This window comes from Jaculus jaculus, chromosome 12 (assembly GCF_020740685.1).
Source record: "Jaculus jaculus isolate mJacJac1 chromosome 12, mJacJac1.mat.Y.cur, whole genome shotgun sequence".
Lineage (NCBI taxonomy): Eukaryota > Metazoa > Chordata > Mammalia > Rodentia > Dipodidae > Jaculus > Jaculus jaculus.
The window spans coordinates 59,160,571-59,185,006 of record NC_059113.1 but is presented as its reverse complement, the minus strand read 5'-3'; the positions used below and the strand labels follow the sequence as shown (position 1 = coordinate 59,185,006).

Below are 24,436 nucleotides of genomic sequence, written 5' to 3'. Positions count from 1 at the left end.
GGCCTCTAGTCACTGCAAATGAACATCAGATGCATAAACTACCTTGTGCATCTGGCTCATGTGGGTACTGGGGAATTGAACCTGGGTTCTTTGGCTTTGCAGGCAAGTGCCTTAACCATTAAGCCATCTCTCCAGCCCAAAGTGCTTGATTATAAAGTTTACTGGCCCCAGTTTGATTCCTAGCACACATGTAAATTTAGCTAGATGTAAAACTATGTTTCTGGCATTTATTTGTAGTGGCAGTAGACCCTGGCATGCCCCTCGCTCATACACCCCCCCACACACACACACGCACGTGCACACTCACAAAAGAAAGAAAAGAGAAAGTAGTTTGTAGCCAAAGGTAGCTCTTCAGAATCCTTTCACTCTAGGTCTTTAGAAGTCAAAGTGAGTGTATCTCACTCTGGCTTCCGTGTGCATGGTAGATGCCTGCCTTGAGTCTGGAGTTCTTGGGCCCAGACATGGTCCTAGATAAGCACAGTGAGGCTTTCTTGTTTGGGGGTTTGAGTTGTTTAAACTGCAGCTATATTGCAGAAACTGTTACCATACAGGGTGATGGGTGAGAGTACAGAGGGAGCCCAAGAGACTAGGAAGACAGAGACAGCACCCTCTGCAGCCAGGAGGTTGCTGCTGAGTAGTCCTTAAGGGTGAGGGAATTGTCAAGGGGACATTTGCGAAGGACATTAGGGACCAGCACGTGAGAGGCCCAGGGGCAAGAGAGGATACAGTTCACGTACAGAGCTGGGGAGCAGGAAGAAATTGTAGCCCAGCATGCTGGAGGTGGTCAGCAGTAGCAAGAAAGAAGAGACAGGTGGGTCACAAAGGGCCTTGCAGATCACCTTCAGATAGGAAGACAGGCTAGTCCAGGAGTAGAGATGGGAACAGGCACAGAGGGAATGAACAGGCAGGCAGAGCAGAGGGAGGGAGGCCTCCTGCTCATCTCAGGATGCTGTGGGAAGCAGCCTGATCCAGTTGTGTTCCTCCTGAGTGAGAGTGAGCTTGGGTGAGGGCCAGGCAAGCTCTTGTCCTGAGCGCCAGGTAGCTGTTGGGAGAGACTCCTGGACATGTTCAGCTTGAAGTCTTGGCCTGGCTCCCTGTTCTTATCATGAACTGAGCTATTTCCTCCTCCCCAAACTGCCTCTGTGAGCCTCTGCCCTATCTGAATTTCTGGTGTCAGCTTCTGTATTGTGGTTAAGTGTTCTCCTCTTGTTGCCAGATCGATGTGTACTTGGCCAAAAGTCTGGCAGAGAAGCTGTACCTGTTTCAGGTAATGACGGGAATGAAGGTAAAGTGGAAAATCATGGTGGAGCGGGGCAGGGAGGTGTGGGAAGTCTCAGCTAGTTCCTTCTGTAAGAGAAGAGGCAATGAATGAGTCTCCTAAGATGGGAAGCTGAGTGAGCAGTGGTGAGAGCTGGGGCTGCTGTCTGGGTTGAAACCTGCTTCTAGACCTTTGAGCAAGTTCCTCATTCTCTATGCTTCTTTTCTTTTCTTTTTAATTGGCAGTTTCCATAATTGTGAACAGTGTCCCATGGTAATTCCCTCCCCCCACCACCACTTTCCCCTTTGAAACTCCACTCTCCATCATATCCCCTGTCCATTTCAATCTCTCTTATTTTGATGTCATCATCTTTTCCTCCTATTATAATGGTCTTGTGTAGGTAGTGTTGGGCACTGTGAGGTCATGGATATCCAGGCTATTTTGTGTCTGGAGGAGCACGTTGTAAGGAGTCTATCCTTCCTTTGTCTCTTACGTTCTTTTTGCCACCTCTTCCACAATGGACTTTGAGCTTTGGAAGGTGTGATAGAGATGTTTCAATGCTGAGCACTCCTCTGTCACTTCTTCTCAGCACCATCTTGCCTTCTGAGTCATCCCAAGGTCATTGCTATCTGACAAGAGAAGAGTCTCTAACCAAAAGTGAGAGTAGCATTAGTATATGGGTATGATCATTAAGGAAAGTGCTTACTGGGCAGTTTGGTGACCATAGTATACCCATTCAGACAGACAGCAGCAGACTTACGCCCCTGGGGCTCATGACTATCCCTCTGGTAGGTTTTCAGTATCAGGGATATATTTCCTCCCATGGAGTGGTTTTCCCCCATACCAGACGTGCCACTATTGCACCCATTGGCTCATTTGGCCTGTCTGGCCAAATATAAGGCTTGCAGTGTCCACTGTTGAGTATCTTTACTGGTCATTTCTCTCCCATTGAATTGCATGCAGCATCTTTATCGAGCTTTCTGTCACCTATGCTTGTTTTCTTATTTGCCAAGTGGTGATAGTAATATTGTCTGCCTCATTGTTCCCCAGGGAGTGGGTAAGTCCATATCAGAATGCTTGGGACACTGCCTGGTGCAGTTAGTGCTGACAGTGACCACTGCTGTGTGCGTCTTTAAGGCACTTCCAGAGCAGCCTGTGGCCATAGTCCTGTCTGTCAGTTGTGAGCCTCAAGGTTATTAGCCCGCCCTGCTATAGCTGACATGGATTGAGCATCTACTGTAGACCATCACTGTTTAAGTGACCTTACTTCATCCCATACTAACCCTGTGGTAGTGGGTATGGCATTTTTGTAACAACTTTATTGAAATATAGTTCATATACCATTCAATCCCCCCATTTACATGTGCCACGTGGTGGCTTCTAGCCTATTCAGAGGATTGTGCAGCTAGTACCATAATCTGTTTAGTGCGGTTTTGCTTTTCCAGAAAGAAAACTCATATTTACATTCCCTCTTTCAGCCCTAGGTAGCCATTAGCTTTCTTTTTTTTCAATGAAAAAAATTTTTTAAAAAATATTTATTTGAGAGAGAGAGGATTGGTATGCCTGGGCCTCCAGCCACTGCAAATGAACTCCAGACACATGTGCCACCTTGTACATCTGGCTTATGTGGGTCCTGAGGAATTAAACTGGCGTCCTTTGGCTTTGCAGGCAAATGTCTTAACCACTAAGCAATCCCTTCAGCCCCATTAGCTTTTTTTCTATGAAGTTGCCTGTTCTGGACATTTCATGTGGATGCACTAGTTTTTAGTGACTGGCCCCTTTCATGTAGGGTTGTCCATGTGGTAGTGTATGAGTGTTTCATGTTTGTGGCTAGAGACTGTCCATTGTGGGTATTGCAGTTTTTTTTTTTTAACCCATTCATCATTTGGTGGTATTGAGTTGTGTCTACTCTGTGGCCATCCTTAGTATTACTATTCCTCTGAACATCTGTGCACATGCTTTTGTGTGGACCTGTGTTTTTCTCTCTCTTGGGTTTGTACTGGACTGACTGGGTTATATAGTCACTGTGCATTTAACTTTTTGAGGACCTGCTGGCCTCTTTGGCACCATTTTACATTCTCAATAGTACAGTGGTTACTGGAGGCAATTGGTCTCATGTTGCATATGAGAGAGTGACATGGGGAGCTTCATGAGCTCCCCTGAGCCCGGGGCAGGTGGCAGTGTGAGTGCCCCATGCCTGTGCTCCACATCTGTGCAGGGCAGAGGACCGTGTTTATCCTCCAGGATCTACCTGCATCCTCAGCTGACTACAGTAATGGTGACCATGGCAATGGCTCCTGTGTGTCTGCTGTGTGCTGGCCACAGTCATGCAGTTCTTGGACAGAAAACACAGTAAGACCAGAGCCTGGACCTGTTACTCAGCACTAACCTTCTCAGACAAGATCAGATGAGCTCCGAGCTCTGAGTCTCAGGAAGGCACACCAGTGGCCTCCTGAGCTGTTACAGTAGGAGGGCCTGCACAGCCCCCCAATACACAGTGCCGCTGGCCCTTCCATGGTCTCGGTCTGGAGCAGCTGTGTCATGAACTATTCCTCTCACCCAGGCTGCCCCTGCTCTAACTGGAAGCAGGGAGGAGCCATTGTACTCTAAGTAGCTTTTAGGAAGTAACCACTTCCTTGGCCAGAATAAGCTGACCTGAAGTGGCCTTAAGGTTTGAGCTTGCACCCAAGCATCTGATTCCTTGGCACACTAAAGAGGCTGTTGTATGCCAGACAGTGGTGGCCTGAGCTAAGGATGGGCCATTCCAAGGCTCATTTATCTGCAGTCTTCATGAGCCCCATGAGCAGAGAAAGGGAAGGTGTAAAGTGTTGTCCGTGAGGACAGATGTGGAAAGATCTCTGTGTTGAAGAGTCTGGGCTTGGGTTTCAGAGGAGCCCCAGGGAACAAGCCATTTATATCAATGTAACATTCATTACACAGGAGAGGCCTAGAGAGGGTCTAGGGATGCTCAGGGTGTCTGATTCACCTCCCCCCCCCCCATACCCATGTAATGGGAAAGGCATGTACCTTTTAGAAGGAAGAGAATGACATCTTGAATTCCATCAAGATCCCATGTCCTTCACCCAGGCTTGTTACCAGCAATCCTAAGCCAGCCTCATTCTCCTCCTTGGTTTCCTATGGTCCCATTTCTTACACAGATGGTCTGTGGAGTGGAGATGCAACCTTGAGCCCCTACTCCGAACTCTCATGGCCCTGCTTCACTTCTTGGAGCTTAGACACGGCACTTGAAAGCCAGATATCCTAAAATTGCCTGTGAAAGGAAGTTCAGAGGAGCCAGTGTGCATGGGACTGCAGATGGAGGCTGTAGGAGAGCCCCATGGTAGCTTAGTTCAGGGTCCTGGGTGCTCTGGTCTCTGCTTGAAGTGGTGGGGTTGGTTTTCCACTGGAAGCCCTGATGCCCAGCTCCAGTTTAGGCTGGGCATGGTGAACTAATGGCTCGTTTCCTTTTCATAGTACCCTGTACGTCCAGCCTCGATGACCTATGATGACATTCCACATCTCTCAGCCAAGATCAAGCCCAAGCAGCAGAAGGTAGGACTGTCCTTCATGATGAAAGTAGGGTTTAGAGGGGTGCAGCTGATGAGAGTGAGCTCAGATCCCCAGCCCAGCTGTGTGTGGTTTTAATAGTCTAAAGTAATAGAGGGGTTGTATTATGGGGTGACAGTAGAACCTGCCCCTATTTGAGTCCACCAACTTCTGTAGTACCTGTGTCTTCCAGAAGCCACAGGCGCCCTACTTGACCTTCCTGAGGGTGAGGTTGAGTCAGGACAGGTAAATGTTAGGTGTGGTGGTTCATGCCTGTAATCCCTGTGCTGGGAGGGTGGAGGTAAGAGGATTCCTGGAACTCATTGGTCAGCCAGTCTAACCCAATTGGTGAGCTCCAGGCCAATGAGAGATCCCACCTCAAAAAGAGATGGATGATGTACTTGAGAATGAATTGTCCGCTGGTCTATACATGCACAACACACATGAACACGGACCATATGTATGTATAAAAAGAGATGACCTCTTGATTTCAAAACTTCTAATTTAGATGTTGGTGTGGGAAGGGGTGGAACAAGCAAAACTGAGCTGCTCCTGTCCCCCAATTACTGACATTTTTTATGGGCTCAAGGGTTTGGGCAGGGCCCAGGTTGAGGTGTCCCCACCTTCCAATTACTGACATTTTTTTGGGCTCAAGGGTCTGGGTAGGGCTCACGTTGGGGTGTCCCTGCCCCCCAACTACTGACATTTCTCATGGGGCTCACAGGTCTGGGCAGGAACCAGGTTGAGGTGTACCTATCCCTGTAGTTATAACATTTCTCGTGGGACTCAAGGGTCTGGGCAGGGACCAGGCTGGGTGTCCCAGGGAGCTATGCTATGGAGTCTTTCCAATAGAGTGATGCTTTCCTTCAGGTAGAGCTTGAGATGGCCATCGACACCCTGAACCCCAACTACTGCCGCAGCAAAGGGGAGCAGATTGCACTGAATGTGGATGGCACCTGCTCTGATGAAACCAGCACGTACTCCTCGTGAGTGCCCCAGCCCATCAGTTCCAGTAGGATCAAAGAGGAGCCTCCAGAAGTCTCACTCATCAACCCCTCTGCCCCATCACTGGACTCCTCCCTGAGTCTGTCTTTGAGCTCTAGGCCCTTCCTGAGCTGGCTCCTCCCTCCAGGGCTCTGGTCTTTGAGGAAGACCGGCCTCTGGAGCTCCTGCCCCCTACTTGTATCTTGGTCCACAAACGAGGCCATGAATTTTCTCCCCCTTGGGCCCTGTCTGGTTTGGTGCATCTTGGAAAGTGTCGGCTGCCACGAGCTGGCCCGTCAGGCCCTGCTCCGGAGCTTCCTTGCTCTTGACACCAGTTCCTCCTGTGCTCCAGGAAACTGATGGACAAGCAGACCTTCTGCTCCTCCCAGACCACCAGTAACACATCTCGTTATGCAGCTGCTCTCTACAGGCAAGGTACCCAGGGCTGGATATCCCAGGGGAGGGTGCAAGGTACGCTCGGCCAGGAGGCCTCACTCAGTCTAGCTCTCCCCAGCTTTATTTCTGGCCCTTGCCTTCCCTGAACCCTAGATCCTCCAAGGTCAGGGTACTCAAGGAGCCACCTCTGGGGAGACTGTTGGACACTCAACATGATAGGGTCAGCTTCCTTCTGGGACACAGGTACACACATACAAGAGCATCATTTTGGGAACAGGTGGCAGAATTCTGTCTTTAAGTGCAAGGTACTTTGGGCCACCACTCTCCTCAGACAGCATCTGTTCAGAGCAAATGAAATGGGTCCACACAGAAACTCATATGCAAACGTTTAATTATTTTAATTTTATTTATTTGAGAGACAGAGGAACACAGAGAGAAAGGGCACACCAGAGCCTCCAGCTGCTGCAAATGAACTCCTGATGCATGCACCACCTTGTGCATATGGCTTACATGGGTTCTGGGGAATTGAACCCAGGTCCTTTGGCTTTGTAGGCAAACACCTTAACCACTAAGCCATCCTTCTAGCCCTGGATACAGATGTTTATAAGTGCTTTATTCACAAATGCCAAAGAGCAGAAGCAACCCCGGGGCCACCAAGTGATGTGTGTGTATAAACAAGATGTGGCCTACCCATACACCAGAGGCTAGCTGGCCACACTTCTAGCGAAGTAGTGAAGCTCTGACACAGGCTCCCACTTGAACGAGCCTTGAGGGCAGTAGACTCAGCTGGCCACATACCACATGCTCCCATTTGTGTGAATGTGCAGTCAGAAAGTACTGTTTCTGGGGCAGAGGGGGAGAGAAGTGGGCAGTGAGCTGACATATGGCTATACAGCTGCGAGCATTTCAGCCCATACCCAGCTGTGTACTTCACATGGGTGAATGTCTGGTATGTGCCAAAGCTCCGCAAAGCCCATCAGATGTACAAGTTACTTAATTCAATATTTAAAGTCTGCAAAGTAGTAAATGAAATGAGCCTGTGCACCAAGGGTGTCCCATAACCACAGTGCTCTATTTGGAATGGTATCTCAAGGCCATGGCACTCTGAAGCTGCATTCCTTTCACCCAGGACCTTAAGGAGCTGCCATGGTCCTGGTAAGAGGCCAGACTGTTTAACACTGCACTCCGGCAGAATCACTCCTAAAGCCATGTTGGCACTAGAAGGCTTCCTAGTGGGATGGCTGTGATAGTGACAAGAAGAGGTGGGAGCATGAGAGAGAAGGGAGGAACCCAGCAAGGGGTTGGTGACAGTGGTCTGGTAGAGGCCTAGAGGAGAAAGTGGATGGGGAGCCCATTGTAGCTGGAAGAAGCGATGAGGGTGAGGAGAAGAGACCTGACTGGGCGACACTTGTGTGTTTGAAGGTGAGCCTGAAGGAGGAGTCTATGAGATGTCTCAAGCTCCTGATCTAGTTTGGGGTGTACTTGCTGTGTACAGCAGGACCATATGGAGTTGGGAACAGTAGCTGGACAGGTGGCTGTGGTTTGGCAGTGGGCCTAGGCCTATATCAGAGGACTGGCAAGCTGGGTGTGTGGCCTCAGTTCCTAGAGGCAGGTTCAAGCCCTTCTTCCTCCACCAGGTGAGCTCCACCTGACGCCTTTACATGGCATCCTACAACTGCGGCCCAGCTTCTCCTACTTGGATAAAGCAGATGCCAAGCACCGTGAGAGAGAGGCAGCCAATGAGGGTGAGCCTGGATCCCCAGCCTACCTGTCTGTCTGTGGTCTTAGCAGGCCAGCTTGGGCTCAGGAAAAAGTAATAGTGGAGCCAGGCACGGTGGCACACCCCTTTAGGTAGAAAGATCACTGTGAGTTGGAGGCCACCCTGAGACTACATAGTAAATTCCAGGATAGCCTGGGCTAGAGTGAGACCCTAACTTGAAAAACCAAAACCAGAACACAAAGCAATAACGGGTCAGATTATGAGATACTTAGCAGCATCTCATGCCAGTAGATGGCCATGGAACATGCCCCCATTTGAGTCTGCCAACTTCTTCCAGAAGTCACAGGCTCCCCTGCTTGCCCTTCCTGAGGGTGGGGTTGAGGGCGGCAGGTTGAGCAGTCCCTTTGTAGACCAGCTCAGGAAGTCCCATGTTAATTACCTGTGTTAATCACCTTGCTCTTTTGTAGCCGGGGACTCTTCACAGGATGAGGCAGAAGAAGATGTTAAACAGATCACGGTGAGCTCTGGCCCCCAGCAAGAGGGTGCAGCCTGGTGGGAGAAGACAGCAAGAGGTGCAGGGACTGAGAAGGGATTCCTCTGTCCTGGGGTGGCAGGTGCAGAGTGTCTGTCCTCTTGAGCTTCCTTGCTGGCTGCGAAGAGGGAATAACCTACCCTCTGCCCGCCTGGCTCATTGCTGTAAACAGGGCAGCCTTGTTATTTATAAGAACTAGGTTGCTGGGCAAGGGTAGAAATTGCCTGGGAACCAAAAGGTGCAGCCCTGAGCCCCAGTGAGCCTGCAGGTCGGCTCTTAAAGTCCCATTACACATCTGTGTGATTCTACCCTGGCAGTGGTGTGCAGATGATCGGTACCTTCCCAGCAAGCCTGGTTTGGCGAGGTTAGAAGGAGATTAAGCTTCCATTAAGAAAGTGTGGGGAGTTTACAAGGAGCACTGAGGAAAAAGGTATAGCTGGCACATGGGAAGAGATAGAAGCTTGAAGTCCCCATAGCCTTGAGGATTGGCCTGTCTTGACTGGTGTGGCATTGTGCTCAGGCTGCAGGGGCTTGTCCTGTTCTCAACAGTTTGTTGAGAACCTTAAAAACCTTGATTATCTTCTTTGGGACTCATGGTCTCTCATCTGAAGAGGCATGCTTTGACAACCACTCCCTGAGAGGTGGTTCAGGCAGAGAGAGACAAGAGAGAACACTACCAGCATATGCTGCTGGCTTAGAGACAGGGACATGGTTAGAGCTGGATGTCAAACTAAAGAGGGCATGGAGTGCGAGTATCCCAGTGGGGGTTCTGGTCTGGCACAGCAGCCTGGGGAGGCCACAGACCTGACCCTTCCCTCTCCAGGTACGGTTCTCGCGGCCCGAGTCAGAGCAAGCCCGGCAGCGCCGCGTACAGTCCTACGAGTTCCTGCAGAAGAAGCATGCTGAAGAGCCCTGGGTTCCCCTGCACTACTGCGGCCTCCGGGTGAGTTGGGACAAGGCCTGGTGTAAAGCCTCAATGCCTAGAAGCAGTTTGGTTTATATTTAACTTCACTTTTTCCTGGCCACTTGGTGATATCACTGAGAACGTGAAGTCCTATGGGAGTTGTGTCGCTGACCCATCCCATTTAACCTGTGCCTAAGGGACCAGGAGTCAGAGCTGGCAGCACGCTGTTCCACTTGGGAGGTTTGGGCCCCCTTGAGCCAACTGTGTAGCTGCACTCTCAGAGGGGCTGTGTTTGGGTATTTGTTTTTTCACACTGTGGACCTTAATTGTAGGCCAAACACTTACCTGGGGTTGTTCTGGGGACTCCGGTGTCTGTTGCATGCCTGGAGGTTCCCTGTGCACCTGCCTGGGGAGTTTTATTATGCAGTTTTCACCTTGAACATTGGACTTAGTCCCTGACCACCGTTGGGAATGGGGAAGCAATATAATATTGTCTCCAGGGACTCTGGCTGGGGCTCCCCATCCTTGAGGGTAGGAGCAACTAGAACCTCCCTGTAATGTGCCAATATTGACACTCAGGGTCAGATGCTCTGCTGTTTTCTCCTGCATGATCTTGGGCAATTTGCTCTCCTTTCTGAACTTCAGTTTCCCTGTCTATAAACTGGGAATAGTAAAAGAAAGCCCTATATAGTTATTCTGAGCATAAGCTAAGCCAGTTTGTAGATTGTATTGGAGTGGAGCCTTGCACATAGTTTCAATGCTTGGTACATGGTGGCTAGTTTAGTGCTTGCTGGGCACTGGGGCTGGAGTGCCAGGGTGACCAGGTCATAAAACCAGAAGGACAGGTAGCTGGCCTTGGAGCAGGACATGGCTGGAGTGGGGAGTGATTCAGATGGGAAAACTGGATTGAGGGGCCTGGGATGGATTGAGAGGCCTGGGGGTCCAGACCCAGGCCTTGGCTGAGCCCCATACTGCCTCCCCCCTCTACCCCCCCCCCCCCCACAGGACAGCCGTTCAGAGCATGAGCGCCAGTACCTGCTGTGCCAGGGCTCCAGCGGGGTAGAGAAAACGGAGCTTGTCAAGTCACCCAGGTGGGACTGGCGGGTGCTGGCGCAGGGCTCCCAGAAGATACCTGTGGGGAGGGGGTATTCCTGGGGCCTGTGACCCCTTGTGAAGGGCGGTTACTGCCCTTGGAGAGAGCCAGGAGGGTGGCCTGGGAAGGAGTAATTTCCCACTTTCTGTGGAGGTCTGTGGCCTGGCAGTGGAGGGCTGTTGGGGAGGGGGAGGCCAGCCCTTGGCCTGCATCCCCTCCCCAGGCTTCAGCCAGGCAGTGGCCTGGATTCACATTTAGAGGTGAGTCTTGATGGAGTCCACAGAGCCTCTGACTCTTACTCCTCGTTCCACAGAGAGTACCTCATGATGCTTATGCCTCCCAGCCAGGAGGAAGAGAAGTGAGTAAAGGGGTAGGCACCCTTCCCACTCCTTTCTCCCACCAGCCTCCCCTGACTCTGCCCCTTCATTTCCACAGGGACAAGCCTGTGGCTCCCAGCAATGTTCTGTCCATGGCTCAGTTGCGAACGCTGCCCCTGGCTGACCAGATTAAGATCTTGATGAAGAATGGTGAGTACTGCCCTCTGGCCAGAGTCAAGTTGGAGGCCCCTGCTCCTCAGGTCCTGCCCAGCTTGGACCACAGTGGTGCAGTGGCCTTCTCTGATGGACTCCTGAGCTTTCCTGCCAATTTCTTGTTGTAGGAATTTGGGCAGGTTGCTTGTCTGAGACTAGTGATGGTTCCTGGGGCCAATAATTCTGAGTCTAGAGCCATGCTTGGGAACACAATGTGCTTTCATTTGTGCTCACATGACACCCTGTTGGGCTCCACAGTAGGTACAGCCTCCTCTCAGACTGAGGGCCAGAGCCTCTAGGGGCTGAGTCCTGGGCCAGGGCTCCCTGCCGTGCCCGGGCTTGTGCTGAGGGGCTTTCCCAGACCTTGTCCTGGGCTCCCTGGAGGTCACAGGCACACTGTGATTAATGATTAAGGGCTTGGGCTTTGGAGCCAGGTGGTTTGGATTTAAGTTTTGGTTCTGATTCTTCCAGTTGGTTAGAATGGGGGAGTTCTGAACCTTTTGAAGCAGACAGGCACCTGAAACTACTGGGTATCTCTCCAGCCCTTGACCCTTTTCTAGGCCAGGTGTGACAGTCTTCTTGGGGCTCCCTCCATCTTACTTACTGTACATCCTCACAAGCACAGCCAGTTGCCAGTGAAGGCCTGCCGTGACTTCCCACGGTTACTACCCACACTGTGGAGGTGGAGCTGGGCACTCACTGCAATGTGGGGGAGGAAGTGAAGGGCCAGACTCCTCCTCCCTTGTCTAATGGGATGTGCTCTGCCTCTACCCACCTCAGTGAAGGTCATGCCTTTTGCCAATTTGATGAGCCTCCTGGGCCCCTCTGTGGATTCTGTGGCTGTTCTGCGTGGCATCCAGAAGGTGGCAATGTTAGTCCAAGGAAACTGGGTGGTGAAAAGGTAAGCTGCTTTGGAGTCTTGGTAGAAGTGCTTGATCCATTTAAATCTAATGCTTGTTTTCTAAATTTTTTTTTTACTTTAAAAATATTTTATTTTTATTTATTCATTTGACAGAGAAAGAGGGAGAGAGAGAGGGAGAGAGAGAATGGGCATGCCAGGGCTTCCAGCCACTGCAAACGAACTCCAGATGCATGCATCCCCTTGTGCATCTGGCTAATGTGGGTCTAAATTTTTTATATTTTGGTTTTTTGAGGTAGGGTTTCACTCTCTCTAACCCAGACTAACCTGGAATTTACTATGTAGATGCCCAGCTTCAATTTAATGTTTTGAGTTTAACTCCACCATACATACTGCCTACACAGCATTTTATGATATCCTGGATTCTTTGTGTTTCCACTGTCCTGCTCATTTGGAAGTCATCCTCTTGACCTTTTTATTGGCTCCCCTGGTTTTCATCTTGTATTCATAACAGCACAACTTCATATTGATGGCTTTTTAAAAAAGATTTATTTTTATTTATTAGAGACAGAGAGAGAGAGAATGGGTGCACCAGAGCCCCTAGCAACTGCAAACTCCAGATGCATGCACGACCATGTGCATCTGGCTTACGTGGGACCTGGAGAATTGAACCTGGTCCTTAGGCTTTGCAGGCAAGCACCTTAACCGCTAAGCAATCTCTCCAGCCCATATTGATGGTTTTTTGTTTATTTATTTATTTGAGAGAGGGAAAGAAGAAGAGAGAAAGAAAGAGAAAATGGGTGTGCCAGGGCTTCCAGCCACTGCAAATGAACTCCAGACACATGAGCCACCTTGGGCATCTGGCTTACATGGATACTGGTGAATCAAACCTTGGTACTTTGGCTTTGTAGGCAAGTGCATTAACTGCTAGGCCATCTCTCCAGTCTGGCTTTTTATTTTCTTCCAAGACAAAGTATTGGGGTATTTATTTCCCATTTTTATATTTTATTTTATTATCATTATTACTTTTGGTTTTTTGACATAGGGTTTCACTGCAGCTTAGGTTGACCTGGAATTTACTATGTAGTCTCAGGGTAGCCTTGAACTCACGGTGCTCCTCCTGCTTCTGCCTCCCGAGTGCTGGGATTAAAGGTGTGCGCCACCACGCCCAGCTTCCATTTTTATATTTTAAATTTTTATTTTTTCTTTTCCTTTTTTTCCAGCTTCTTTTCTTTTATTGACAGCTCCCGTAATTACAGACAATAAACCATGATAATTCCCTCCCCTCCACAGATCCACTCTCCCATCATATCCCCTCCCGCTCCATTAGTCTCTCTTTTATTTTTATGTCATCATCATTTCCTCCTGTTATGAGGGTCTTGTGAAGGTAGCTCCAGGCACTGCGAGGTCATGGGTATCAAGGCCAGTTTCTGTCTGTATGATTGTATCATAAGCAGTCCTACCCTTCCTTCGGCTCTTCCATTATATCTGCCACCTCTTCCTCAATGGACCCTGAGCCTTGGAAGGTGTGATAGAGATGTTTTAGTGCTGAACACTCCTCTGTCACAGCTTCTCAGCATTATAGTGCCCTTTGGGACATCCCAGTGGTCACTACCCTCTGAAAAGAGAAGTTTCTCTTAGCAACCCAAAAGTACAGCAGCCTGAGGTCGTCCCATTAAAATTTCTGCCCTCTTCATTTCTCTTTCCTAAATTTCTATATTTTCAACATCACAAAGCATTATTATAGCTTGTCAGTATTTTGTGTGTGGTGTACATGCCACAGCATGCATGTACGCCACAGTATGTATGTGATGGTCAGAGAACTAAGCTGTCTGTCCTCACCTTTAACCTTGTTTGAATCAGGGCTGGTGTCTTTGTCTGTCTGTCTCTCTCTCTCTCTGTTGAGCTTGCGATGAGTTTCTGGGTAATTTGCCTGTTTCCACCTCCTGTCTTGCTGTCAGCATGCTGGGATTACAAAAGCCTGCCAGCTTTGATGTGGGGTCTGGGGATCGAACTCCATACTTCAGCTTGAACAACAAGTGCTTTATTCACTGACCATCTCTGCAGCCTCCCTGTCAATGTGCATAGTGACATGCCCAGCTAATATTCTTCAGGCCATGTGTATCTAACCTTCAGCCCTAATCATGTCTTAGTTTCAAAAGGTTGGATACAAAGCTAGGTGTGGCATCTCATGCCTTTAATCGCAGCACTTGGGAGGCTGTGGTAGGAGGATTACAGTGAGTTGGAGGCCAACCTGGCCTACAGAGTGAGTTTCAGGTCACTCTGAACTACAGTGAGACCCTACCTCAAACAAAGCAGGAGTCAGGTGTGGTGGCACACACCTTTAATCCGAGCACTTGGGAGACAGAGGTATGAGGATCACTGTGAGATCCAGGCCACCCTGAGACTACATAGTGAATTCCAGGTCAGCCTGGGCTAAAGTGAGACCCTACCTCAAAAAAACAAAACACAAACAAACAAAAAAACAACAACAACAAAAGAAAAACCTTTGAGCCCTCACTTGGGAGACAGGGGTAGAAGGATTTTCATGAGTTCAAAGCCACCCTGAGTTACATTGTGAGTTCCAGATCAGCCTGGACTAGAGCAAGACCCAAAAACCAAAAAGAAAAAAATGGCAACAACAACAAAAAACTGTACACAAAGCAGGGCTGGAGAGATGGTTCAGTAGTTAAGGTACTTGCTTGTAAAGCCTAACAACCCAGGTTCGATTTCCCAGTACCCATATAAAGCCAGATGCACAAGGTGGCCCATGTATCATTTGCAGCAGCTGAAGGCCCTGGTGCGCCCATTCTGTCTGTCTTTCTTCCCTCTATTTCTCTCTGACTGCAAATAAATATTTTTCTTTTAAATTTTTACTTATTTATTTGAGAGAGAATGGGCACGCCAGGGCCTCCAGCTGCTGCAAACAAACGCTGGGCATGGCGCACGCCTTTAATCCCAGTGCTCAGGGGAGGCAGAGGCCACCCTGAGGCTACATATTGAATTCCAGGTCAGTCTGAGCTAGAGTGAGACCCTACTGCAAAACAAAACAAAGCAAAACAAACAAAAAGCCAGAGCAAACAAGGTTGGGATACCCCTACTTTAGATTCGCTCACCTATTCACTTTCTTATGGTGCTCCTCATTCCTGTGCATCCCTAAGTTTCCATCTGTGATAACTTCCTTCTGCCTGGAGAATGCTACAGTGTTTCATGCAGATCTGCTAGGGGTAGATCTCTGAGTTTTGTTCATTTCCCCTTTGACCTTAAAACATGTTTTTAAGGAATGTCAAATTGTAAGTTGGTAGTTAGAGACCCTCCATGCATTGGTGAGGTGACTTGTTTTTATTGCAGAGTCTGTTGCCCTTTAATTGTTCCTTTGATGTCAGTTTTTCTCTAGCTGCTTTGTTTTGGCTTTTGCTGTTGCATCAATAGTGTGGATTTCTTTTATATCACCTGTTGGGATTCATGAACTAGTGGCTTGGTGCTCCCAGTAGCTTCTCTTTTCCTGTGATTCCACTAGACCTTCTGTCTCCTTCAGCCTACTGTTAGTTGAGGAAGTTGAGACACTCTGTTTTTACTCTGTTATGTATGTCCCTGGTGCCCAGTTAGGTACCTGGCATGAAGTGGGCCCTGGAAAAGGCAGTGTGGCCACTTCTCATGCATACAGAATATTATAAATGCTGTGCAATAATAGGCACATTAACAGACACTTCTCAAGTAACGTACTGTGAAGTGACTAATTATGACAAAGCGTGAAAAGCTCTAAAATTTAAGAACATTTTGCTGGCTGGCCAAGCCAACTGTGAAGTATATTCATCTTACTGCCATATGGTGGCAACTTTTCACTGGTAAACAGCTGCTGTCCTGAGATACCCATTGTTCATTAGGGAGGAGCTTTGTGATGACTTGTTAACTGTGAGCACCTGTGTGTATTTGGGAATGACTAAAAAAGATGGGGAGGGTGTCCCATCACATACCTGAGGGCTCTGGCAAGACAGCTACAGAGCTGGGTTTGAACCTGGTGCTGCATGAGTCCCTGGGAGCCCCTATCACTTGGTGTCCTGACTAGTTTCCTCGCCTTGGGTGTCCTGCATTCCTCTGGCGTGTGCAAGCTGCTGTGTGGGTCCATGATTCTTCTAAGCCTGTTCTTGTCTCTGTGTGAGGAGATAATTTTGAACTCATGTCTTCATTCACAAACATGTCCTGTTTGTACTGTGCTGTACCCCTGTGTCTGTTAATGTGTGTACTATTATATTTTATAATGCTTTATGCATGAGAGGTGCCTTTTCCAGGGCCCACTTCATGCCAGGCTTCATTCAGATGCTGTCTCTGCCCTTGAGACAGGCTAGTGTTGTGTCTGATTCTTCTGTCTAGTGCCCACTTAGTGGGTACCTACCTCCAGTGCATGTCAGCCACAAGAAATTTAGACTGGGTTCCTGGCCTGTAGAGATCAGCTTTGGATGATGACTCGTTCAATCAGACTGGGCAGGGTGAGGTGAGGTGAAGCCCTCCAGCAGAACTAGAGACATGGCTGGCCTGGGCTGGGGCTTGGGCTGGAGATGGTGTTTAGTCATGCTGTGGGTACTCATGTACCTTACTCATGTGACTCAGGTCTTTAACCTAGAAGTCCTCTGGGTTTTGAGTATAGTCTTGTTTTCAAAATGCTTAACACTCCTTGTGACTTGGGGCCATTCAGACCTGGCCTCTGGCAGATCACCAGTACCCCTGGGAACAGGCAGGGAAGCCCTTGTCAGATCACCGTACCCCTGGGCCAGGCAGGGAAGCCCTTGTCAGATCACTGTACCCCTGGGCCAGGCAGGGAAGGCCTTGTAACTTGATTCAGCATCAGCTTCTCTTGGCACCACAAGCACTTTCCTGGGCTCCTACAGATTGCTGACTTGACTATCTCTCACCCCTCAGCTGGGCCAGAGTGGTGAGTGGTGGGTTGGGAAGGGTAGTGTAGTCTGCTCACACGTGTTCCTAGAGCCAGTCTTCTGGGCAGGGCCAAGGAGCTGGGCTCAGATTGTGAGGCCTGAGCTTCTGGTAGGACATAGTGGTAGCGATGATGGGGGAGGGATGGTGCTAAAAGACAAGCCCTGAGCAGCCGCTTCCACTTCTGCTTGCTTTGGCAGTGACATTCTGTATCCCAAGGACTCATCCAGCCCTCACAGTGGTGTGCCCGCCGAGGTGCTCTGCAGGGGCCGGGACTTTGTTGTAAGTACCTGGACTCTGGCCATAGGGGTGGGGAGGGGGATGGGGCTAGAGCCGTGAGGGGACTTCAGCAAGGACAGTCATGCAGGAAGAGGCCACGCTGCAGGCCTCCTGCATGCTGGGCCCTTCTCCTTTCTTTGGGTATTGTGGGCCAGTGAGACCCTGAGCTTCTCCCACTTGGGTTCAAAAAGCTCCACCTCGCCCAGGCATGGGATTCATGTGGTCTGGGCAGTGTGTTTCATCTTTGGAGATCAGAGTGCAGCTCCCACATGGGCTTGCACACCCACACAGGTGCCCTTCTCTCAGTGGGTACTTGCTGTCGGGTGAGGGACTGAGTTATTGTAGTTCATCCTTTCCTCTTGTGTCTCAGACGTCTAGTGTCACTTTGGCCAGGTATCTGTCCCCAGGCAGTGGTTAGGGGCAGGAGAGATCCTGAGGCAGTGAGTGGGTTGCAGGGTGCTCTGAGTCTCTGGGAAGCCACACCAGCCCCAGTGCTACCACCATGGAGTGGTGCCCATCCAGAGTGCCTAGAGGAAGTCCCTTGGCCCTATGTCACCTTCCCTTTGCCCTCATGACACTATTAAGGTGGCCCTGGGGATGCCGAAGTGAATCAGATATGAAAGGCCCTTCTCAGGAGCACTGTGGTTCAGGTGGGGTAGGGAATCCAGCTGCCCCAGAGAGGAGGGTGCCAGGGGTCCTTACCAGAGCAGCAGTAAACACTGAAGACAGTTCAGGTGTAGGGGCTGCCCAAGGTCTGCTCTGAGCCACCCTCTGCACCTATGCCCAGGTCCCAGCCCCACTGTGGGTCAGGGGCATGTCTGAGCAGCAGTCTGTTTCTGCTTCTGGAACATGTTGCTTTTCTCCCTCAGATGTGGAAGTTCACACAGAACCGATGGGTGGTAAGGAAGGAGGTGGCAGCAGTGACCAGAGTAAGTGGTAGTCTTCATGAGCTGAGCCCCGGGGCCTGCTACAGGAGGGGACTCAGGACTGGCCGTTCCTCACACCCCTCCTCTCCTCAGCTCTGCGCTGAGGACGTAAAGGACTTTTTGGAGCACATGGCCGTGGTGAGAATCAACAAAGGCTGGGAGTTCATACTGCCTTATGACGGGGAGTTCATCAAGAAGCATCCAGATGTGGTCCAGCGGCAGCACATGCTGTGGTCAGGCATCCAGGCCAAGTAAGGGCTTGCAGGATGGGAGGCAGGGTGGCCAGATACAGCATGTGGGCCCAGTAGCCTGCCTCCCTGGAGGAGCACAGTTGGGCTGCATGTGAGCACTGAGTGAGAGCCATCTGGGCGCCTAGGCATGCTGCACTACCCGCATAGATGAACATCACTGGCTGGCCCGTGATAGGAAGTTCTCCTGGCACAGGGCTGACATAGCCACAGCCCCAGCTTATCAAAGCTGTTCTGAGGAGCTGGAGAGGAGACAGGCTTGCAGGTGCTCAAGAGAGAGTAATGCGTGTAATTCCCTACCCTGGACTGGAATTTTGTGTGGCTGTGGGGCCTGCAGTAGGAAGCACGTAGTCTCAAGTGATGAGTGTCCTGCGCTTGATGCTTCTGTAGCCAGGTATGCAGAAGAGGATATAGATGAGTTACAAGGGCTTATTTTTCTTTGCAGATTAGAAAAAGTCTATAATCTTGTAAAGGAAACCATGCCAAAGAAGCTGGATGGACAATCAGGTGTGTGGGGCTTTGGGCTGGGCAGGCCCCCAACTCAGACCCTGTCCCCAAAGGACTGTTTTTCTAGAACCAGTACGACCCAGGTCTGGAGCAGAGCTGTATGACTCACAATTCACCTTTTCTTTGCCCTCCTCCCTTTCTGCCCTCCACAGACGGAGCCCATCCCTTGTCCAGCAGCACAGCCTTGGCCCTGGGGACCTGTGCCCTCCAAGGCTGTGTGGCTTTTGGGTGAACAGGTGGTGGCACTGGAGCAGCCTGCTGGCAGGAACTTAGCAAGGCCTTGTCTGGACACAGGAATTTGACAGGATTTCTTTACTCATTCCATTATTGGGTAGCTTGTTCCACCTGAGCAAGGAAGGCTGAAAGCAGTGCTTGGCTCCTTGATCCAGTAATGGTCCTGATGTCCCCAGCCAGGCTTCTGTCTCCAGGCCCTTGTCTGCCTGTGTCCTGTGTGCCCTTCTGAGCCACACTGCCTCTCTTCACAGGACCTGCTGGGCTGGTCTCTGGGGACCAGCGGGTCCAAGCAGCTAAAACCAAGGCCCAGCAGAACCACAACTTCCTAGAGCGGGAACTGCAGCGGCGGAAGGACCAGATGCGGGCGGCTGCCGTCCTGCCCAGCATGCAGATCAAGGAAGAGCCACTGAGTGAGGAGGATGGAGATGAGCTGGAGGCCGAGGTAGAGGAGGAAGAGCCCATGGACACTGCACCCAGTGGTGGCCTTGGCACCAAGCTGGCCAATGGGCTGCCTGCTGGGCGGGCAGTAGGTGGGGACAGCCTCAATGGGCACCTGCCTCCAGGCTGTGCCAGCACTCCAGCAGTCCGGGAACTGAAGGCCTTTATAGAGGCCACCTTTCAGAGACAGTTTGTGCTCACACTGAGTGAGCTCAAGCGCCTCTTCAACCTGCACCTGGCCGGCCTGCCCCCAGACCACACGCTCTTCAGCGGCATCTCAGACCGCATGCTGCAGGACACGGTGCTGGCCGCTGGCTGCAAGCAGATTCTGGTGCCTGTAAGTAGATCTACGCCTTCCAGGACAGGCAAAAGTCACCCAGAGTCCCTCAGGAGGGCACCTGGGCAGGTGTCTGTGAACCTTAGGGGTGGCTTCAGCTCTATCCACCCTGGAGAAACTGGCTGTGGGCCTGTTGGGGAATGGGGTGTGTGCTGCACCGGGGCTCCCTGTTTCCATTTGAAGGTGTATTGGTTTTTGTACTGCAGGACTTTGGTAGGAGTTAGGTAAGATTATCCGAGGGCCCTAATCTATACCAGTGTCTGAGTAAATTCAAGTCTCCTTTAGCCTCAGGAAGTGAGTGGAAGAGCTGTGTTATGATTCAGCATGGGAGCTCCATCCTTCCTGCTTCATCAGAGACCAGCGAACCCTTCTCCAGAACTTGGGCCTAGGTCTTGGTGGCCTCCCTTGTCCATAAGGCCAGCCGACCCGCAAAGGCTCTGGCCTTTCCACATTTCTGGTGCCAGTCCTGGGCACTCCATGCTTCATTTTTTCCCCTGTCAGTGGGAGAAGCCCTGTTTCAGGCGCAGTGGCAAAGCAGTGTGAGAGACTGTGGGAGGCCCACCCCTTCACTGAGGACAAGGAGTGCCCTGATCGTGCTTAGCCTGAGGGAGGCTGTTGTAGTTGTTCTCTTGTCTTGGGCTCTGCCCAGCTCTGACAGTGAATGGAGCACATTGGGTTGTGCAAAGGAATGTGGCATGTGCAATGCTGAACTGGGGAGCACTTGTCACAGAGGATGATGTTCTGAGGCCAAGGCCCATTGCTACGTACATGACAAGCAGAAACCGGGACGTGATGCCTTGTGGTCCTTGGGCTGTTAACAGGGATCTGGCCCTGAAAGTGCTGGGGTTTGGAGCCCTGACCAATGAGTGGTCCCCAGTCTCTCGGTCTCTGCATGCCTACCTTTTTGTGGGCCAGACCAGGCAAGGGAAGAGTGGTTGGATGGACTGCTCTCGGACGTCTCTACCTACCACCGGGACCTGCTCTAGCCATGCTCCTTCCTCTTGGAAGAGCTGCACCTGCAGGGGACCCCATGACTCTGTCTGGAGCTCTCTCCCTGTGATGCCTCCCAGAAACTTATCTTCCAAGATGGAAGATTGTCCAGTCTTCTATTTGGTCTTGCACAAGGACAGTGAGGTCTAGAGAGTAAGGAGTCCCTGACGTGAGTTTCACTCATGGTTCTGCTGCGTGTTGCATGTGTTAGCTGCGTGGCTATGGGCAGTGAGCAAGCCCATGTGAGCCTGCGTGTGCTTGTGGAGGGCCCTCTTCTCCGAGTCCCAGGCCTGTGTCTGCCATCCTTTTTGTGGGCATGTGTAGCAGGAGCTGGGCTTGGACTGCACCTTTTTTAGTGCTGGATTGCAGGGTAGGTGGGGTGAAGCTGGAGGGCCATGAGTCCATGAGGCAGGAAGATGACCAGCTCCTGCCTGGGCCAGTTTCCCCCACAGACTGCTGCTTCCCCGGATGAGCAGAAGGTGTTTGCCCTCTGGGAGTCTGGAGACATGAATGACCAGGTAAGTGACCTTTATTGTTGTCTTTTCCAAGAGAGGAGGAGATTCCTTTAAAGGTTGGTGGCTGGGCAGTGGACTACAGCATCAAGTTTTCTGGCCACTCAGAATCCCCTTTGAGACCAACCATTATTATGGTGTGCTGCAGTCAGGGTCGCTTCCAAGGGCAGTGGCTGAGCTGCTTATTTACCATAAGGCCTCCTTGGGGGATGGGCTGCCAAGCCAGTGCAGTCTGTGGGTGGAGAATGTTCTCAGGGGCGTCTCTAGAGGAAATTGGTTTATTTTTTGCCTTGTCACATTTCAGGAAGAGAGGGTCCTAGGTGTGCAGTGATCAGAGCCATTGGTGCTATGTCTGTGGAGCAGCTCTGGACACTGCGGTCCAAGGGTTTTCTTTGAGTAATGTACTTCCTGAACTTCAAAAATTAAAATTTGTGGGACTAGAGAGATGACTCAGCGATTAAAGGTGCTTGCTAGCAAAGCCTGACAGCCCAGGTTTGATTCCCCAGTACTCATGTAAAGCCAGATGCACAAAGTGGCTCATGGGTCTGGCATTCATTTGCATTGCCAGGAGACATAGATAGGAAGGTCGCCTTGAGTTTGAGGCCACCCTGAGACTACATACTGAATTCCATGTCATCCTGGGCTAGACAAAACCCTACCTTGAAAAACAAAAACAAACAAACAAAAAGGTTAAAAGTTGACTTTTTGCTAAAGTGTCAGGTGGGTGAGGCAAGTAATGAGCAAAAGCTCATGGAGGGCTCTGCCTTTTTACATGCAGAAGGCTTGAACAGGCAGGACAAGAACGTAGCAGGTGGGGCCTTTGATCCCCAGCTGGAGGTGGGTGCAGCCTTCTAGATTGACCCTGTGCTGTTGACCAGAACAGTTGGCAATTATTTCCCACTAATAACACAAGAGAAAAAAGTAGTAAGTACATTTTTGGGTGGGTGAGGGGGTTCAAACTAGGGTCTTGCTTTAGGCTGACCTGGAATTCACTATGTAGTCTCAGGCTAGCCTCTAACTCACAGCAGTCTCCTACCTCTGCCTCCTGAGCGGTAAGTGCACATGTAAAATGAAGTCAGGGGCTGCAGATACGGCTCAGCGGTTAAAAGTGCTTGCCAAAGTCAGCTGTATCAGAGATCAGTTCTCCAGTACCCACATAAGCCACATGGACAAAGTTAACGTATGCATCTGGAGTTTGCAACAGTAAGAGAACTGGTGGGCCTATTCATTCTCACTCTCAAAACTGAAGTCAGGCTATAAAGCTTATTCCAGCTCTTCCTGCCCTGCTCCCATGCCCCAGAGGCTGTCACTTGTCAACACACCCCCCTCAAACACACACACACAGCCTTAAGTTCAGACACACAGGATGTGCGCTCTTGTGCTGGAGGGGTGTTGTGCTGGGAGGAGGGAGGAGGTGTGCATAGCTGGCCGAGGACTACTTTTTAGTTCAGTCTATTATGCCTGTATTACAAGTAAAAGAACTGCAAATCTGTTCATTTCAGTGTGGCAGGCCAAAGCCCAGTGGTGCACGGTGGTCATGTTTCCTTTTACTACACTTTTCTCATGAGTTTGAGCGCAGCAGTGGCCCGGTCTTTGAACAGTGTCACTGCTTCTCCAGGTGATGGTAGGCTTGTTGGCTACTAAGGGGACAGAGCTGTCTGCTGTTTTTTCTTTTCCCTTTTCTGCCTTTCAAGAGTTGCATATAATAATGGGACAAGGGGCTGTAGAGCTGGCTCAGTGGTTCAGGTGCTTGCCTGCAAAGCCTAATGACCTAGTTTGATTCCCCAGTACCCATGTAAGGCTAGATGCACAGAGTAACACATGCGTCTGGAGTTTGTTTGCAGTGACTAGAGGCCCTGGTGTGCCCATTTTTCTCTTTCCCTGCCTCTGCACACATACACATCTCTCTCTCTCTCTCTCCTCCCCCCCCCCCTCGTGGTGGTTTCTGGGCTAGAGCGAGACCCTACCTTGAAAAACAAAATGGAAGTTTTAAAATTAATTTAATTTGTTCTATTTTTAAATTTGTGTGTGTGAGGGTGTGGATACCTTTGCTCTGCAAATGAATACCAGATGCTTCCACCACTTTTTGCATCTGGTTTACATGGATGGCTTGGGAGTTGAACCAGGCCAGCAGGCTTTTTAAGCAAGTGCCTTTAACCATGGAGCCATTTTCCTGACCCCTGTTCCTTCTCTCTCTCTAATTATTTTTTGTTTGTTTTTTGAGGTAGAGTCTTGCTCTAGCACAGGCTACCCTGGAATTCACTATGTAGTCTCAGGGTAGCCTTGAATTCACAGTGATTCTCTTACCTCTGCCTCCCGAAGTGCTGGGATTAAAGGCATGTGCCACCGCACCTGACTCTCTGTTTTTAACTGGTTTTTCTTCTTTTGTTAGCCCAGGCTGACCCAGAACTCACTCTGTAGTCCCAGACTTACATTAAACTCATGGCGACCCTTTTACCTCTGCCTTCAAAGTGCTAGGATTAAAGGCGTGTGCCACCATGCGGGCCTTGGATTTTTTGAACCAGAGTCTCACTAACTGCAGTTCAGGCAGGTTTGGCAGGCTTTGAACTCAGGGTGATCCTCCTACCTCAGCCTCCCGAGTATTGAGATTAAAGGCATGATCCATGGTACTAAGCTGTCTTATATCATTAAAAAGATATATTTTATCATTTATTTGATGGGGGGATAGCTAGAGAATGGGCATACCAGGGCTTTCAGACATTATAAACGAATACCATATGCATGTACCACCTTGTGCATTTGACTTACGTGGGTACTGGGGAATCAAGCTTGGGTCCTTAGGCTTTGTAGGCATGCACCTTGACTGCTTAGCCATCTCACTAGCCCTCTATTTTCTCTCTCTCTCTGTCTCTCTCTCTCTTTTGGGGGTGGTCAAGGTAGGGCTCACTCTAGCCCAGGGTGGCCTTGAACTCACGGGGATCCTCCTACCTCTGCCTCCTGAGTGCTGGGATTAAAGGCGTGTGCCACCAAGCCTGGCTGTCTTTTCTCATTTTTGAGATGGGGCTTCACTCTGTAGCCTAGGTTAGCCTCTAACTCATGATGAGCCTCATGCCTTAGCTTTGAATATGCAGGCATTGCAGGTATGAACCACCACACCTGGTAGTCTTTTTTCTCACTCAATACATTTTTTTAGTTTTGAGGAAGATCTGTGCTACCTTCATGCCATTTAATTTTTGTTCTGAGGCATAAT

General features: G+C 50.2%; 1 protein-coding gene across 2 annotated transcripts in view; it reads left to right on the top strand.

Moving 5' to 3' along the window:
- The window catches only part of Polr3e (RNA polymerase III subunit E), a 36,338-nt gene that overhangs the window by 8,269 nt on the left and 3,633 nt on the right, over positions 1 to 24,436 (top strand). Inside the window, exons 3-19 of one of the 2 annotated variants that reach the window (XM_045131383.1) lie at positions 1,217 to 1,267; positions 4,733 to 4,810; positions 5,675 to 5,790; positions 6,141 to 6,223; positions 7,822 to 7,929; positions 8,372 to 8,421; positions 9,260 to 9,379; positions 10,346 to 10,431; positions 10,747 to 10,791; positions 10,869 to 10,960; positions 11,744 to 11,864; positions 16,955 to 17,036; positions 17,903 to 17,962; positions 18,053 to 18,210; positions 18,653 to 18,714; positions 19,200 to 19,723; positions 21,154 to 21,231. In XM_045131383.1, the coding sequence (XP_044987318.1) occupies positions 1,217 to 1,267; positions 4,733 to 4,810; positions 5,675 to 5,790; positions 6,141 to 6,223; positions 7,822 to 7,929; positions 8,372 to 8,421; positions 9,260 to 9,379; positions 10,346 to 10,431; positions 10,747 to 10,791; positions 10,869 to 10,960; positions 11,744 to 11,864; positions 16,955 to 17,036; positions 17,903 to 17,962; positions 18,053 to 18,210; positions 18,653 to 18,714; positions 19,200 to 19,723; positions 21,154 to 21,231 (1,914 nt within the window). Of the gene's footprint in view, positions 1 to 1,214; positions 1,268 to 4,732; positions 4,811 to 5,674; positions 5,791 to 6,140; positions 6,224 to 7,821; positions 7,930 to 8,371; positions 8,422 to 9,259; positions 9,380 to 10,345; positions 10,432 to 10,746; positions 10,792 to 10,868; positions 10,961 to 11,743; positions 11,865 to 16,954; positions 17,037 to 17,902; positions 17,963 to 18,052; positions 18,211 to 18,652; positions 18,715 to 19,199; positions 19,724 to 21,153; positions 21,232 to 24,436 lie in introns of those variants that run through there. The other variant, XM_045131384.1, reaches the window with a different exon arrangement.